Source organism: Sapajus apella, unplaced genomic scaffold (assembly GCF_009761245.1).
Source record: "Sapajus apella isolate SASKATOON/1434 unplaced genomic scaffold, GSC_monkey_1.0 scaffold1, whole genome shotgun sequence".
In the NCBI taxonomy this organism is placed as follows: Eukaryota; Metazoa; Chordata; class Mammalia; order Primates; family Cebidae; genus Sapajus; species Sapajus apella.
The window spans coordinates 56,624,806-56,643,597 of NW_022436941.1; the positions used below are offsets into that span (position 1 = coordinate 56,624,806).

At 38.1% G+C, this 18,792-nt stretch overlaps 1 protein-coding gene across 4 annotated transcripts in view; it reads right to left on the reverse strand.

Annotated features, from left to right (window-relative positions):
• Positions 1 to 18,792, reverse strand: part of VCAN (versican) — a 112,131-nt gene that overhangs the window by 26,219 nt on the left and 67,120 nt on the right. For 2 of the 4 annotated variants that reach the window (XM_032276703.1, XM_032276692.1), the window contains 5 exons: positions 13,211 to 18,481; positions 9,845 to 9,958; positions 7,105 to 7,218; positions 1,927 to 2,085; positions 453 to 535 (listed from right to left, as the gene is read on the reverse strand). In XM_032276703.1, the coding sequence (XP_032132594.1) occupies positions 453 to 535; positions 1,927 to 2,085; positions 7,105 to 7,218; positions 9,845 to 9,958; positions 13,211 to 18,481 (5,741 nt within the window). The remainder of the gene's footprint in view (positions 1 to 452; positions 536 to 1,926; positions 2,086 to 7,104; positions 7,219 to 9,844; positions 9,959 to 13,210; positions 18,482 to 18,792) is intronic. The other 2 variants (XM_032276719.1, XM_032276711.1) reach the window with 1 other exon arrangement.

Sequence of the window (18,792 nt, forward strand, 5' to 3'; positions counted from 1 at the left end):
ATATTTTTGCTTGGATAAAATGAGCCATGCCTTATAGCAGATTTCCCGTGCAAGTATTTAAGACTGAAAGGTATTTTTTAAAAAGGACTTTTCTGCTACATTTATTCTTTTTCTTTTTTCTCTGGAGCTTACCTGAAAGACAGACCCAAGGCAATTCTAGCTTTTTTCTTGTTTGAAAAAATTGTAGTATTTTTTTTTTTTTTTTTTTAACTGGCGAGGCTGGTCTCGAACTCCTGACCTCGTGATTGGCACACTCCTCTTTTAAAGAGAACCACAACTATTGAAGAGAGTACTGGATGTTGGATCAGTTATCTTGGAACTCTTCTAACCCTTCCCTGTTTCACTCAGTGACCTCGAGCAAGTCTCTAATGCACCCTCTGTAATGTGCTATCAGTGCAGAGTACCAAGTTTCCCGAATGTAGAACTTGACATCATTTTCAAAGGCATCTTACCAGCGTGCTGCCATCAGTCCAGCGGAAGTCATGCTCAAACATCTTGTCATTGAGGCCTATCCACTGATAATCATGGCCCACACCTAAGGGATAGGAAACCACATAGATATTTGTACTACTTTTTCCATATATGGATGAAAATATATCAAAGAAAATTACTTTCAGCTGGAATCATGCATTCTCTTTACTGGTTGGATTTTTATTTAGTTGCTCATAAAAAATCTCTCCTAGCCTATCTTTTGTTCTTCTGCCCAATGTGCTTTAAATGAAAAAGTTAATATGCAAACACTGTGAAACATTAAAATATCAGACACAGACAATAATTTTCCTAGAAATTTATTATAATTAAATTTTTTTCATCCTTACTCATGATAGAAATGTTCTGTTTTTTAGCTGTTAAGTGATGCCATTGGCAAAAATTCAGTGACCCAATAAAATATGCCAGATCTTATCCATGCTACCCTCATTTTTTAAGTGTTTCTTCACAAAGCATTTTACTTAGTGAACACCTAGATTAGATAGTTCTACAAATTTATCCTCAAAAATATCATGAGGTGAGTCACCGGCAACGATAACACACGGTAAAGTTAAACGATCCTCTATCCCAGATTACAAATTAACAAACTTCTAAAAGATAGTAGGCATCATGAGAAAATCATTAATAGAACATCAAACAATGCTTCACGAGGCTGGGAATGGTGGTTCATGCCTAAAATGCCAGCACTTTGGGAAGCAGAGGTGGGAGGATTACTTGAGTCCAGAGGTTCAAGAGATGTCTGGACAACATAGCAAGACGCCATCTCTTTAAAAACAAAATGCCTTATGAGCCACAAATTTCTACATAATACTACATAAAAACTAGTTGCTCTCCTTTTTGCTATGGATGAAGGAGTTATTAAACAGCTCTGATATTAAGTTGCATTAGCTTTCCATCTCCACCTATTCAAGTTCTTAGGATGTAGCTCACTTTCCATAGTTTAAAATATTTAGAAACTTGAATGAGAATCAATATGCCCAAAAGGTAAGATTAGGGTGCTGTTATTAACAATTCAATTTTAATTAGCAGGATAAAAATAACTGAAAGCAACTGTCATTTTCACAGGCATATACATATTGAAAATAGAGCCTACAAAAGTATGACCATAGTAAGAATTCTATTGAGCCGTGAGAAATGGCTGTTTTTGTAAATTTTAAAATGGTCGAATAACAATTTCTTATTATTCAACCTACAGCATGTGTTTCACCTATTACTGCTGGTAGACTAATGAATGCCTTCTTATATTATAGCTGAATGTTTCCCAAAAATGGGGGACTTAACACAGGTGAGATGATTTTAAGTAATTCACAGATGAGGGATCTGATAAGTTGTACTGTGATTGAAAAAGCTACTTCTTTTCACTTGCACACAGACAAAACTAAGAGAGTGATGAGAATGAGTGAAGTTCCAGGAAACCCATGTCTATTTGGTACATACGATTAACAAACATTTGTTCTTCGTGAGACAGGATGCTTGTGAGATGGGCGCCCTGCAGACGGCATTCCCGTTCGGCTGCATCCCATGTGCGTCGGTGGGCAAAGTATTTGTAGCACTGCCCTTGGAATTTGTGCCAGCCATAGTCACATGTCTCGGTGTCTGGGAGAAAACAGGCAGGAGCTTATTAAACACACATACATCACTCAAACTTGGCACCCGGATTCAAGCGCTAACAGGATACCCAAGCCAATATCTGTGCAATGTCCCTGAAGTAACTGATACATAAAATTTGGTCATGATGACAAAGAAATTATTATAAAGTCAGCCCAACCGATTCGTGCGAAGTGGATGGCTGTACATCTTTGGACTGCAAAGGCAGCATCTAACAGTAACTTTCTTGATTAAAGCCAGAGAAAGCTGGAAGAGGGGCCAGCCAAAACCTCTTGGGCTGCTATAGTGTTGGCTGACTTAACTTGTGAAGCAACTGGGGCTAATTCCTTACCAACACAACTTTTCTAAGAGACTCATTCAAGGGATAGATAAGAATTCCGGCTAATCGGATTACGAATGCCCTATTTGCATAACAACTTCAAAGTTTCTGAACGTAGTCCTCTTCCACTTTCCAAAGAGCTATCTGAGAAATCACAAGATAGCTCTTTGTCATGTTTTAACTGACAAAGAGAAAAAAATCCTTTATGAATAGGTACCTTCTGGGATATAGCTAGAACTTATGCCTTCTTCCTAAAAAGAAAGGTAAGATACGTAACTCCCAATGAAAATGCATCAAGATTTTAAATTTATTAAAAATGAAATAACAAATTATTTAATTCACACCCCCATTCCACCAAGTCATATATATATGTGTGCGTGCATATGTGTGTGTGTGTGTTTCACAATAAGTACACTATAACTGATATTCCAGTGGGATGAGAATATTTTTCAAATATATCTAAATTTTACACTGGCAGTATCAGCTACACTTTCCAGGTTGCCAATTTTTACATAATTTCATAAGAAAGTAGCCTTGCTCTTAGCACTGTATTCTCATTGGCAGTATTCTCACAGAATCACTCATCCACAGGTGGGGTTACACTGTATATTAAATAATAATCAGTAGAAATAATTTTGACTTTCACAAAATACATCCCACAATTATATTGAAGTAGTTACATGTAAAAACTAACAAAATTGCCAAGTTTATAGAATTTCAGGCACCAAGAAAACCTTCCAGATGACCTAATAAGTATCCCCCCACCCAAATTTGCTGATTAACAGAAAACGCAACCCTACTAAATTAAATTAAATGTTTGCTTTAATGTTAGTTTTGGTGGCCAAATTGAAACTCAAATTGTCTCTTGACTCTCTTTCCTGTTGCTCCTCTTTCTATAACCGTGGGAAAGTATGAATGCTGGAAGACTTCATTTTTTTTCCTGGCTTCAGTGATTAAAACCACACTCACACAACAGATGCAGCTTATCTGAGAGCAGTATTTATTTCAGTTTAGTCTATCAGGCCTGTTGTTTAGTTGCAGCCAGCTGACTAATTCTTTTGAGTAATGTGCCCTGGAAGTTTTGCGTTTATTAAAGTGTTGTTTGGAGATTACCAAATCTCATAGGAAAGGACTCAAGAGACAGCTACACAGTTTGGTATAAAAGTAGCACTCAGTGCCTCAAAATGAAGCAAATTTTGGCTACTTGGATGCAGTATTTCCGCTTTGGAGCTCATTTGGAAGAATTCAGAGGTAAGGTGAGAGGGGTGGGGAGAACACAGCTCTTCCTATAAGAAGACTCATACATGAGGGGGTTAGTTTACAGAGGAGGAGAATCAAAATAATTTTTCAAACATTCCTACTGCCAAAGTCAATAATGTGATTTGTAACGGCATAACTTGCCTGAACCATGGACATTATCATTTAAGATACATGATATAAAACTCTGGAAGATCTTAACTTCTTGAATAATACATCAGAAAAACTTTTCTACATCCTCTTCCTTATCTGCTATTAACCCAAATGGTTTTAGTTTTTTTCCCCTTTTTTGTCTGTGTGTTTATGTGTGTGTGATGGAGTCTCACTCTGTCACCCAGGCTAGAGTGCAGTGGCACGATCTCGGCTCACTGCTACCTCTGTCTCCTGGGTTCAAGCAAGTCTCCTGCCTCAGCCTCCCAAGTAGCTGAGACTACAGGCATGCGCCACCATGCCTGGCTAATTTTTGTATTTTTTGGTGGAGATGGGGTTTCACCATGTTTTCCAGGCTGGTCTCGAACACCTGATCTCAGGTGATCCACCCACCTTGGCCTCCCAGAATGCTGGGATTATAGGCGTGAGCCATCTCACCTGGCCCTCTTTTTGTCTTTTAAATAGTTTATCATTAAGTATTTTTCCTAGAAAACCCAGGTGATCACAAAATGTAGATGCATGAGCATATCACTACTACAATGCCTGTCTCAGTTAGCGGGTGCATACATTCCTATCAGAACACAGGTCCAAAAAATAGAGGCAGAGTTTGTTAAAACCAAACTGGGAGAATGTATTTATCTGTACTATCTAAATAATAGCTTCCCAATGATTATAAATATATCTGCAAAAACCACTTAGAGTGGTTTTTCCTGTAATAAATAAATAAATAAATAAATAAAGCCAACTATCCACATTGATTCACTTAAATTTTATTATTCATGAATTCAACAAATATGTAATGAAGGATAATGTGTCAAGCTGCATATCCCAGGATGCTATTTCTATTAGTAATAGAAATCGTCTATTTGTTTTTTCAACCTTACCTAAAAATCATGTGAAACTCTTTTTATTTATTAAAAGGCAACTCTTGTGGATGACATTTTCTTAAAAATCATTCAACGTATGGAAAGACTTATGCTTTAAAACTCCTACAGGTTTGAAAGAGGTTACCAAAAACAAACAAAAAAAATAGGTTGTTTCAATAGGTTACAATACAAAGAAAGATTTGTGGTGTGCCCAGCTCCTGTTCATGAACATAGAATATGAAACGATCACAAACAATTTCACCAAAAATCTATTCTTTTGATGCTGCACAGGTAATGTTTTCAACACCTCTGAGGTATTTCCTAAGAAAGTGCCATCCTCTACACTTCTCACTGGCGAGCTGTATCACTGACTTTGCCTGGAGCAGTTTGTGCAGCCAGAACTGCCTCTCTACTGTTCCAATAGCCCTTTCTAGATATTATATCTGTAATTATTGCACCAAAATGTGTCCTCTATTTCAGAGTAACTGTGACATGGGAAGTTACTAGTGCAGAGAACAGAAAATGTCAGCTGAAGGAACAACGACACAGTCATCACTGAACTTTGGATAGAAAATTGTTTAGACAACAAAGCTGCTGTTAATGAAGAAAACATTTGTTCTTAGGCAACCTGAAAAGAGGAGAAAAAAATCTTTCAGTATCCTGGCAATAAATCACAGGAGCACAGCTGCACTGCATAAACAGACTGGGATCAATGTTTCTCAGCAAATAATGTGCATGAAAATCAAACTTGCTTTTAAATAAAATAGAAAATACCTGAAAGTTATTTGGCACCAGAAATAAAATTAATTAAAACTTTTTACTTTCAATATTCTTTTGAAAAGAAAGAGAAAAGGTAAATGGCTCCAAAATCCCTTCCAGAAATCTGTTACCACTCAATCCATCAGATAAACATATAAATAAAATGTTTATCTTTGAGAGTTACTTTAGAAGTGTGAAGATATTGAGAGAAACTTGGGCTGTAAAGTGAAGCCATCTAGGTTCACTTTTCCCATTGTATGATTTACCACCTGTGTGACATTAAACACATCACTTTTTTTCTCTGAGCCTTAATTTCTAGCCCACTTAATGCATAGAAATGCTGTGCCAACCAAATGAAATAATGTGCCTGGATGTATTTGGTAGTCTATAAAGTATAGACTACCAAGAGTTATGCTAAGTCACCAGGATCAGGGACTTTGTTTTATTCATAATTCTATTTCCAATGCCCAGAACAGGGCTCCGAAGACAGTAAGTGCCCAATAAATGCATGCTGAACAAATGATTTTTTAAAATTGCTTCTTTGTACATGGAACTCATGGAAGCCAGAATCCTGTTTAACATATTGCAATGTCTCAACTGTCTCAGGCTTTTGTTTTCCTCAACAAATGCCATATTTCTAAGGTTTTTACTTTAAGAAGAGGATCTTGCTTAGTCTATCTTTATGTACAAAATCTAAAACAAACAGATTCACCCTATGCAATAAAAAAAGAAAAAACCCAACACCGAAAATTGTAGCCATCATCCATCCACTTGGAATGTCAATTCAATATGTGCTCCTTTTGGATTTGTATTCATTGCAGTGACGTCCGGATTAACACCATGAAGCAGAATGTGGGACCAGACCAATGTGTCTGAGTATCTAATGCATTTTCAGTTTGTCTGGTGGAATGGAAGTTTGGCAGTGAACACTTTTGTCAAAGCCAAACCACTGTATGAGTTTAAGTAGAGGAAATCCACAGTCCAAAGCTGAGTGTGCTTAGCATGCAATCTGTTCCTTATTGATGGACCAACAAATGCTACCATTAACCACCTAAAATACATTCTCAGGTTGGCCATAAAATGCAAATTACAGGAATCATGAGATTCAAGCCATCATGAACATAGGGCTTTCTTTCATTCAGAAAAAGTCAATGCTTCTTTAGTAGGAAAATTTCCTGGTGAGCAGATTCACAATATCTTCTACTTAGCATGTGCCAAGGCGAATGTATTCTAACAACTCTATCAACTCATTTTCCAGATACGGTTGACTATGAAAAACAAGCCCATTGGGTCTCAAGTGCTTAGGAAGAGAAAATCAAAACAGCTATAACATTGAATTCAGTACTCCTTGGTACATGAGCCACATTAAGGTCAGTTCTTAGTTTGTCCCCAAGAAAAATACATATGACAATGACAATATTCCTATTATTGGCTGGATGCCCTTAAATTCAGCTCAGTGTGCCTGTCTGTAATTCCAGTCTATCAGCTAAGCAACCATAATCAAGCCAACACTATTATTCAGATGTTTTGAGCTATCCGTGAATAAGGAAACCTAAGAAAATGTGAATTTCCACTGTAAGAAAGAATATGCAGTGAGACCAAAATTGCTAAAAACATCAATAACGTTCATCCCACAAACGTTGCAACAGCTCTTACCTCGTTCACAAAGTGCACCAACATAACTTGGAAGGCAGAGGCACCTGAATGTGTTTAAACCATCAACACATGTGGCTCCATTCCGACAGGGATTAGAGTGACATTCATCAAAATCTGAAACAAAATAGTAAAAGCTCACAAAATACTTCCAAAAAGGATCAAAGAATTCCATTTAGTGTGAGGTTGCAAGATAACATACAAGATGGCCAGTTAAATTTGAATTTCAGATTTTAAAAATGCATAATTTTTTAGCACAAGTATGTCCATGCTATATTTAGGGCAAACATACACTACAAAGTTATTCCGTTTTTATTTGAGACTCAAATGTAAGTGGCCATGCTGAATCTTTATTTGCTAAATTTTGCAACCCTAAGAAAATGTCAAAGGTATTCAGAGTTGGGCCATCATCTCCATTGCTAATAAATGAATCAGATAAGCCCTAAAATGAATGAAGAATCAACACCCCCAGCCTTTTCACCTCCAATCATGGCTCATTCTCTGATGACTGAACATACGGAATACTCAAAGTATCTAACTGGCCTCACCAGCACTGGGCCCTTTCCTCTCCAATATATCCATCACTCTGCTAAATGTCATCTTTTTTAGACACAGTTATGATAATTTTATCCTTTTTTTTTTTTTTCTTTAAGATAGAGTTTCACTCTTGTTGCCCAGGCTGGAGTGCAATGGCGCGATCTCGGTTCACTGCGACCTCTGCCACCTGGATTCAAGGGATTCTCCTGCCTCAGCCAATTGAATAGCTGGGACTACAGGCCCTGACACCACACCCTGCTAATTGTTTGTATTTTTAGTAGAGACGGGGTTTCACTATGTTGCCCAGGCTGGTCTCAAACTCCTGACCTCAGGTAACCAAACTGCCTTGGCGATAATTTTATTCTTTTACTTCCAAACATTCCATGGATCCCAACTGCCCAAGGCAGCAGTCTTCAAAGCAAGGTCCCTGGACCACAACATCAACATCACCTAAGAATGTTAAAAATCCACATTCCCAGTTCCACCTCAAATCTGCTGAATCACACACTTTGAGGTGGAGACAACAATCTATTTGGCCAGCCCTCTGATGCATGCCCAAGTCTCGGAATCACTTGACTAGAGTGTGAAGTAACACTACACACTATCCTGAACTCAGGACCTTCCCAGACCATCAGGGCTTTCCAGACCCAACCTGGTTTCTGGTATTCTCTCCCCAGTACGTCTCCCTCTCCCAAACCCCTAGGTAGGCATACCTGGATCCGTGCTGTCACTCAAATGCCTCTGTACCTTTTGGCCTCTGTACTTTTGTTTGTTGTGTCCATATCTCCCTCCACCACCTGTCAAATCTTCCTCAACTTTAAAATCTATGTCAAATAAAATCTTTCTACACAGATTCTAATCTTTCTACATATGCTTTTTCCTGGTGAAATTAATAACTTTATTTCCATAGCATTTCGCAATTACACTAAAAATTTAATGTTTAAGAATATTTTTTAAATGAATATACAAAGTAAGTTAAATTTCTAAGCCATATAATGTATTCTTTCCTAAAGAAATGGTCTTAGTAACGGTGATATTATATAGTAATAATACCAAACATGTTTATGGTGCTTGCTGAGTGCCAGACACTTTGTCACCCAGCCCGGAGTGCAGTGGTGTGAACACGACTTGCTGCAGCCTCAACCTTCTGGGCTCAAGCAATCCTTCCACCTCAGCCTCCCAAGTAGCTGGGATTACAGGCATTGTTCATTTTTGTGTATATATATATATATATATATATATATATATATACACATATATTTGGTAGAGGTAGGGTTCTGCCGTTTCGCCCAGGCTGGTCTCGAACTTCTGGGATCAAACGATTTGCCCACCTTGCCCTCTCTAAGTGCTGGGATCATAGGCTTGAGCCATCCCGCCCAGCCTTGCAGACTTTTTTTTAAAGTACTCTTTTAATATGAATGTTGAGATTGTATCCCAATATTTACGTGTAATTTAAAGTGTTATTGGTGAGCTTTCTTTACTCAATCATTGTAAGCAAATTAAGCAAACCTTCGTGATACCTCTAAAAGGAACATCTGGACAGCATAGTCCATCATTCTTTTCTCAGAAGTGAGGTCTATACTTAGCCAAATCAACACTCGTGCCTTTTTTTTTCTTTAAAGAGAAGGATGTCTAAACGAGAATATGGGAGTGTGAGAGTCAATTACATTACTTGGAACCAAAAGAGAGGAGGGAAACAGCAATTGCACAGCTCCCTGAGGCAGGGACAGGTTGGGCTGGTTGCTGGGAGTCAGGGAACGGTCTTTCCCATTCCAAATGAGAAGAAAAAGTTATCCCCAAACTAAGAACTAAAGTCTCTAACTTCTACTATTTTCCTAATTTTTAAGCCTAGTTTTCTAAAAAGATTTTTATACTGAAATTGATCTTTATCTATATGCAGATTTGGGGGATAGATGTACATTTTTGTTAATATTTATGCAACTTTACATTTGTAAATTCTACCTGTAAAATCCACAAAAAGACTCAGCGGGCCTCACTGAGTCTTGGATATATTAACAGAATTCACTAAACATCCGTGCCCATTTTCCAGCCCCCAGTTAATTACCTTCATATTTTAACTTCATTTAACATGTAATTAATATACACACGGGTTTCTCTGAAATCTCTGATTGATTCGACAACACAAGTCTTCTCCCAATATATATTCTGCGAAAGAACTGTACCCTTTCAGCCAAGTACATCTTACCAAGTTCACACTGGTCTCCACTGTATCCTGGCACACAGGTGCATACATAGGAAGTTTCAGTAGGATAACAGGTGCCTCCATTAAGGCACGGGTTCATTTTGCAACGATCAGGTCCTACCATATTCAGGAAAATAAGAAAAGCAATTAGGCCCATCTCTAATGTTTCAGTGTATTTTAGCCTAAAATGCCCCACATTGCTACCACATTACAGGCTTTTCCATAGTAATTTAGAGTTACTACACATAAAAATTAACATTAACTTTACTCTCTGGAGTGTTTCTATAACTAATTGTTACAAATTGAATCTATTCATTTCTGGGACTCAATCATGATTATTTTTAAATGATATATTTTGTACTGTATCTGGCAACTAATAACATTCTACTGCAGATTTAGTTGGCATGATAATGGCAATTGATTTTAGTCAAAAATGATTACACATATGTGCACAGTGAATGGAAAATGTATTCTTTTAAATGGGGTTAGTTCATGTGAAATGGCTGGATACACAGAACATGCATTCTTTTTAGCAGGTTGGCTTGTTATCATCATTTGAATTATTATTGCCTTTTACCACTTAATGCTCAGAAACTGTTTTTCTTCGAAAGTGTGCACTGAAGTCTCTTCTGCTACATTAATATGCTTTTTCCAAAAACACGTTCCAAATGTACTCCTTTAAACTATACTTGAAGAAAAGCAACACATGGATTAAACTCTACTGTATAAAAACAAACCCATATACAAAACCTCACCTAAAATGAAATCCCAAGTTTTTATTACAATTTTCTTATAAAAATGCAAATAAAACCGACACTCCTGGGAGATAAATATAAAGGCCAAAGACATAAATTTATGAGAACAAACAGTTTAAAATGGATTTTCTAAGTGCAAATACTTTTACACCACTTGAAGCACATATTTTATGTTGCCATATTGCTTGGATAAGTGCATTTTCATTGAAGGTATACTTATTCTTTGTATATTGTTTCAGAATTGCTTACATTTCTAAATGTTCAAAGATCCAAATGAAAGTTGAAAATCTTACAAAATAATTGAAATAAAATAGATTTCCTATGGAATACACCCATATTTTCAAGAATCTCAAGACCTGAAACCCTGAAATAATTACACATAAAAGAAGAAAGATGTCTAACTTCTTATGAAACGTTAGCTTAAAAACATATTAGGATAAACAAGGTACTGCCATAGAAAATAACTGAGACTTCCCCACACTGGAAAGTCAAACTCAAACTTTCTGAGTGGTAAGTAAATTCTGGATGGTTATAAACCTGGATAGATACACATTTCCATGTTTGGGAGTCCACATTAAAATTAGATTAATTCAGCTGAGTACACCAACTTCGCAAAAAACTCCCCCAAATTTTCTAAGACACTTTTTCCTATAGTTCCAAAACTATTTGAAATCTCCCTAACAATGTTAGCTTTCTGGATTTGAAAGTACAAGTACACTGCCAAGATGACAAGGCTGCAGTTAGCAGACGCCACAGCCACATGCTGCCCTCTGTGCAGAATCCAAATGACACTATGTGAAAGTGCTTTATCAGACTGTGATGTGCCACACAAATGTGAAGAAGTGCTATTACTATTCCCACCACTGACACTGGACGCCATGCCGAGACGGTGAGACAAGGACTTAGTGAGTCAGTCTTTCTGTGAACTGGAAGTCATTCCAATTAAAAGAAAACTTCTGTTTTTATAAATTTTATTCTCCCCTAAACAGTTCATATTAACCTCTGAAAGTTGAATCTGCAACAGATAGACCAGGTAATCCCATAAGAGCTGCTGTTTTCTGAATAAAGCTAAAGTGACTATTTGTTTTGCAATGAAGACGCAAATTATAATTCTTGGTAAATACTGTGAACTGGATAATTGGTACATATTTCTCATTTGTCAAACTTTATAAGTACCTAGCTATTACCAGTTATTTTTATATCATATTTTCAACAACCTGAAGTGTATTAAACTAACTTACAAAACAATAAATATTCGCCAAATTACTAGATTATCATTTACAGATTAAACATAGAGTGATAACAAAAAACCGAATGTCAACTACATTTCATTAATGTCACTCAAAATATTTCAAGCCATTTGTTAAAAAATGCACTTTCTGACTATTTTACTCTTTCTAAAGCACATCAAAACTAAACATTCGTGGCACAACAGGTAATACTGATATGATCAGAAGAATAATTTTAACAATAGTCATGGCATAAAACACACTGGTTAAAATAAAACATGTATTTTCAACCAAGACAGGCATTAAGATTTTTTTTCTCTCTTTTTCCAGGTAGCAGCTAGGTGATGATGTCTACTTGTGGATTCCACTGACATTGTTAATATAAATAATAACACTCTGGGAAAACACTATTAGAGTGGATTTCTTAACATCCTCAGGCTAGATTAAGAGAAAATAAATTCTGCAAAGTAAATATCCCAAGATTCCTGGTTCACATATTGTTCAATATAAGTGATTTATTTTTATAGTATGCTGACACCAGTAAAGTGCAGTAAAAACACTATGGACTTCAGTGTAGTTGAGCTGGGTTCAAAGCCTGTTTTTACCACAATGTGGCTGTGTCACCTTGGCCAAGTTATTGAGCCTCTCTGAATCTTCACACCTTACCCTTTCACACAGGACTTTTACAGTTTTTTTGTGACAATCAGAAGACATGGTTTATATGAAACAGTATCAAATTCATGCTTTCCATACATTCAGTAAATAAACAGAAAACTCTCAACAGGCAGTATGTTTATATAATAAATGAATACTCACTACCGCTAGGCACTGTGTTTGAAGCATTATGTAGATGTCTTAAACAGGGACATTGTATACAAGTATGAACTGATACTGATACTGCGCAAACTCTGAAATATTTATTAAAACTATTCACTAGTCTCAAATGTTAAAGGCCTGAAAGAATTTGGTATTGTACCAACAGCATCCATCAGTGGGAGGATTTTTAAAAACAGGGCTCTTCTTTCTACTTTTAAAACTACAATGTATAACTGTGAGACATATGACAAAGCAATACTCTAGTTGTAAGTAAAACAAATTGAATTTTTATAACATTAACAATTTCATCTTTTCCATGTTGTAATTGTATATTATTTCTAAAACCCAGAAAAAATCTAAAGTATACTTGCAAAGTCCAGAACTAATCTATACTTACTGTCATTTCATCTCACTATGAACTCAATCCTGTGGGCTGGCCTGCTGTTATGTGAAAAATATAAAACTCCCCACTGATTTAACATCACAATAAAAAGTATATACATAGAAATGTTAGGACCAAGAGACTGTTTCCAGGTTTGGAAACAGATTTATCAACGTTGTGGTCTTACCTGGTAAATAGATTGCCGTGCCTTCCACTGACTCTTCTTTAATGCCAATCAGGAAATCTGTGTCATTAGAAGTTTCCAGAAGGGAAAATGGTGGTGTTGCAAGCTCAGTATTAAATTCCACAGTGCTTACTGTTGCCTGATTATTGGAATCAAGAATTCTCGCTGCCACTTGCTGTTCTGGCGCTGCTATTGTGGAATCCTGCTCTCTGATTAAAGCTGCTTGAGTTTCAGGGTTTGTTTCTGGAGAAGAAGAAATGGTGGTTCTCTCAGAAGTCTGTGGGCTTGGCCAAGGCACCACACCTGCATCGACCCCATAAGTAGCAGAAGCAGAAGTAGAATGTGGCCACTGTGTAGCACCTTCTAATTTAATTTCATTGGCAATTGTAATAGTTTCAGCCTCCGGTGTTTTAATACTGGAAAACATCTGGATTGCTTGTCCAGAAACTTGACCATCGATTTTGTTTTGGAAATCTTGGAGATTCTCAGTTCCTTCCGCATCAGTAAATTCTGTGGGAGAAGCTTCCATTTCTTCTAATAATTTAGGCTTACCATCATCTTCTGAAGGTTCTAATTTTGTGTCAGGAGATAACGATGGAGGCTCAGTTATGTGAAGGTATGCCTCACTTGATGGTTTGAAAGTCGCTTCCATATTTACATGAATTTCCTTAAAAGAATTCTCTGGAGACGTTACAGATGAGATGACATCTATTCCTGGCAGAGCACTGGGCTGGGGGACCTCTGTGTGTCCAGAGGCTTCACTACCTGAGTCGACAGTGAGTGGAGATGATGGTGTCTGAGAAGACAGCTTTGCAAGTGTTGAAACTGCTGATGTGTCAGTGTAATATGAGCGATTGGATCCTCCCATCACATTAGGAACCTCTGTTAAACTCTGATCCAAAAGATGGGTAGTAGCAATATTTACATAGGGAGTATGATCTACCAATGCCTCCTCGGCTCCTGAAGAGAATTCGGGCTGAAAAGACGGACCCACATCTTTCTTTTCTTCATACTCCTCCTGGGTCCTTTCAAATTGGCCCAGTGTTGATATTATTTCACTTTGGTCGGCAATAGCTTGACCATCAGACAAAGTGCTTGATTCAAACATGTCATCCAGCACTTTTGCTTCAGCTTTTATTTCTTCAATCTCTGGAATCACTGTGACAGACTCACTAGGAATTGGCAGGGATGTTGGTGTGGGAAGTAAAATGTCTAATTCTGTTTCTGTGCTAGGAGCAGCGGTCCCAGTTGTGAAGTTAAAGCCCATATGATCTAATTGTCTTCTGTCTTCATAAGTCACGGATTCATTGTATGTTGCCTGAGTGTAGCTAGCCAGAAGAACATCACCAGAGCCCTCAAATGTTTCCTCAGTTAAAGAAAGGTTGGCAGCTGCCTCATACGTCTCTTGAACTTGAGTGCTGTCATCATTACTTCCATCATTACTGTCATGTGGTTCGGATGGTACCTCTGGATCTAGGTCTGTTTGCATTCCAAGAATGTCTTCATATACAGGTTTGGTATGATCAATATCTATGATAGTATTTTTATCTGATGTCAGCTCAGGTAGAATTTCAAGGATGGTACTCTCTGTAATTGTCAGTATTAAATCCTTGTCCTCTTTGTCCAGGTCTATAATAATATTTTCAGTGGGTTTTATTCTGCTAGGTTTTAAGGTGGAATCCTCCAATTCCCTGAAGTGGTCTTGGAAACTATCTCCAACACCGTTTGTGGACCTCTCATATGACACTGTATTTGACGATGCACTAGTTGGAACAGGAGAGCTTTTGTTCTGCTCTGAATGAAGAGGCAGCATCACTGAAACTGTTGGGAATTCATCATCAGTAACAGCTTTAGCACTTGGCATCTCAGGATGCTTTTGCAGGGACCCATCAGAAGCAAATGTGGTGCTGCTTTCTTGCCTGGTTGCCTGAGTAGTTGCAGAAATATGAACTGAATCAACAATATCCACTTCTCCAGATCCTTCTCCAGAATGTTCATGAAACAAGTCAGACGGTTTTGGTGCTGACGTAACAAATTCTTTGGCCATTTCAAAACCATAAGCTCTAGCCAGAAAATCAGTGGACAAGGTTGTTGTTTCATTAGTTTCTGCTGTTGAAGAACTCTTGTTAGAGTCTTGTTCAGTTACGGTTTGTGGTCTACTAGTCTGGATTTCTTCTGCCCATCTGAGAGTCTGATTTTGAGGATGTTCGATGTCCATGGAGAAAGGGAGAGGTGTCACCGTGGGTCCTTCTGCTCTAGAGTCACTTAAAATTTCTATTAAGGTTGTGCTGGCTGCTGACTCACTACCTTCAGAGATGTCTGTTTGGGACTCGAGTGGTCCGACTTCACTTGCCACATTTTCCATTCTGTTAGAGTCTTCAGTTTTGTCACTTGAGGTACTTGTTTGTAAACTTTCCACTTGAGGAGAGTGCAGATATAATGTGTTATTGATTTGTTCCATTTCAGTAAAATTCACTGACTCTGTTTGTAGAGTAGGTAAAACTTCTTCACCTGTTCCCAGTCCAGAGAATAAGAGCTCAGAATCTGACTCTTGAATTGTTGGTGTCATACCTTTGGGAAAAAGTTTTATACTTTCTTCCTCTTTAATTGGTGAATCTGTGACTACATGTTCAGCTGGTACAGATTCAGTCACTAAGGCAGTAGCTAAGAAAAAACGTGACTTTTCAGTAGCTTCAGGAAGAGTTGTATAAGATTCCAAGCCCTTTGCATCTGGATCTGTGGTAGACACATTAGCTAAGGAAATGTCTTCCTCCTCCATTTCTTTATCAGCACTGTAAGTTTTCTTTGTTGTTAATACAGAATAATCTGTGGTTTTGAGTTCCGTTTCAGTAAATGTTTGTGAATCAAAGACTGTTTGTTCTGGTGCAGGAGAGTGTTGTGGGGATTCAAAAGACGTTTCTTCTTGAATTTGTTCCTCTGATGCTGTTTCATTTTCAATTTCTTGTCTTACAGGGTTGACTTCTTGCCATGACCATAATTTGGCTGGCTCCATAGTTTGGGGAAAGTTTGTTGAAATTGTGGCACTGACCTTTACTTCCTCCTTTTCTACTGGTGTTTTAGTACCCTCCACTTCTGCTGTTGGTAAAATGGTGGATCTTCTATCAGTTTCATTGACAGCACCCACTTCTCCCAAACCTTCATCAATAATGGAGGAAGCTGTACCAGAAAAATTTCCCACAGCACTGGGAAGCACTGGATCAACAGAGCGGCTGACTGTGACCAGTTGCTCCCCTGAGCCCTCAGCTGAGGATGTAAACTCTTCCCAAGGGAAGGCTGAAGGGCTGACCATGGTGCTACCGGGTCCTTCTGAGTCAGGTATGTGATTGATATGAACTGAAGTAGGTATTGTAGATGGTGAAATCTTGATATCCCTAAATGCTGCATCTCCAGAGCCTTCTGTCATTACTGTTTCTTCTTTTGCTATGGGATGAGGCACTGTTGAGTATTCTCTAAAGTCACCACTGAAATCTTCCTCCAAAGGAAAACCAGTGGAAAAGCCCCTTATTTCTGTTCCATGATTAGGTTCTCCTAACCTCTCTGAAATCAACATTTCCCTGGGTGTTTGGCTTATATTTTCAGCACCTTCTCTGTCCATTACTGTACTCAAAACCAGTCCTGTTGGCTCAGTGGAGAATGTAGTTCCCACAGGTGGAGACAAAGTACCAGCTGCTTCCTTTTTGGCTTGAATTTCATACTCTAAATTTAATGAAAATGAAGAAACAGTGGTGGTTTCTGGGTGAACAGCAGCTTCTCCAGAGCCCTGCTCCATAAAGAGAGAGGCAGGACTACCTGGGAGAGTAGCCAGACCTTCCTGAACCCCAGGTTGATGGATTCGGCTGTACTCAGTGGTTTGTGCCCCCAAATTTTCTAATGTATTTGTTTCTGTAAAGACAAGAGTAGAATCTGTCATTTCCCTTTCAGACTGTGCTGGTGTTGTAAAGGACATAAAACTTTCCCTGGCACCTGAATCACTAGATGTATCTACATTTGAACTTTCTAATTCAGAGGGTAAAATTATTTGATCCAATCTCCGTGTTGGTGAATATACCTCAATTGTAGAAGCTGTACCTGTAGTTCCCTCCTCCTCCTTCCTTGTCTTTTCTTCAGCAGAGGTACTGGAAATCCACTCAGAAGTATCTGTTTCACTTACAAACTTGGTAGGCACCACTTCTGCAAATGGTTGTTCAGAAACTGAATAAATGGTGGTTGCAGGAACCTCAAAAAAGCTTTCTGTGATTATCCTGCTAGTGTTTAAAGTAATGAGTGTACCAGTAGTATTTCTCTGTGATAAATTAGTTACCATGGTGGACATTGTATCTTCATATTCTTCTGCTTCTCCGGAGCCTTCTGGAAGTGGAATTGAAGAACTCCCTGAGAGCTCTATGACTTGTCTAGGCGTTGCTTCTACCCAGCTTTCCTTGGTAGATAACAGGTCATCTGGCCAAGGATTTCCTATTAGGGTAACCGCTTCTTCCTCTGAAACATATACTGATGCAGAGCTAGGAACGATAGTGGGAGTGTATGTGATAGAAGTAGTTTTTTCTACCTCTTCACCAGATGTTACTTCCTTAGGCCTGGCAAAGACGATTTTCTGAGATTCTTGGTCAATGGCAATCTCTCCTGAAGACTCTTCAGGAAACAGAGATACAGGTTCGATATGTTCATGTGCCTGATGACCAACTTCAGTATCTCTCTCTGTGTCTGATTCTGCCCCCTCTATGGCTGTTTCACTTTCAAATTCCTCATGGAATGAGACTGTGGGGAAAACATCAGGCTCGCCACCTGAAAAATGTTCTGATGTTTCAGGGTAAGTCTCAGGCTTCCATGTAATTTCAAAAGATTCAGTTGTTTCTGCAGATTCATTAGGGTGCACAGCAGTGGACAATTCCGTTTCAGCTATTACAAACAGATGAGTATCACTTTCAGAGCTGTCTGAGAAATTCTGAGAAGGTGCAACACTTTCAAACTGGCCACGTCTAGCTTCTGCAGCTTCTGGGTCCTTGGGCACAGTGGTAACTAGATGCTTCCCATTTATGTACTGCACAGATGGGGTGGTTGTCACATCGGTAGCATTTGCACACTCTTCTTCATCTTCTTCACTGTGGTATAGCTCTATTTCAATTAGATCGGGTAATTCAGGTATAATTTCAGCCATTAGATCATGCTCTGGATCTGTTTCTTCACTACAAGGTTCCTCTTCTTTAGATTCTGAATCTATTGGATGACCAATTACACTCAAATCACTCATTCGACCTGAAAAAAACAGAGTTTTCACAATACTTAAATAGAAAATTTGGCAGTGTATGACAGAAGAAATTGAAAGCAAGGCTGGTCACACTCAAACACACAAAGAGGGATTCAAATCTTTTCATAATAAGTGCAATCACCCTTTTATATGGTTCTCAGTCTTCAAATTTGCTGTTTTTATATTAACAATCAGGGAAATGTATTCAATTTAACGTTATTAAAACAGGTAATAAAGACTCGTCAACACATTTGAGAAAACAACATCGCCCTTAAAATGAAGAAGGAATCACATACACATTGTAATCTTGAAATGCAGG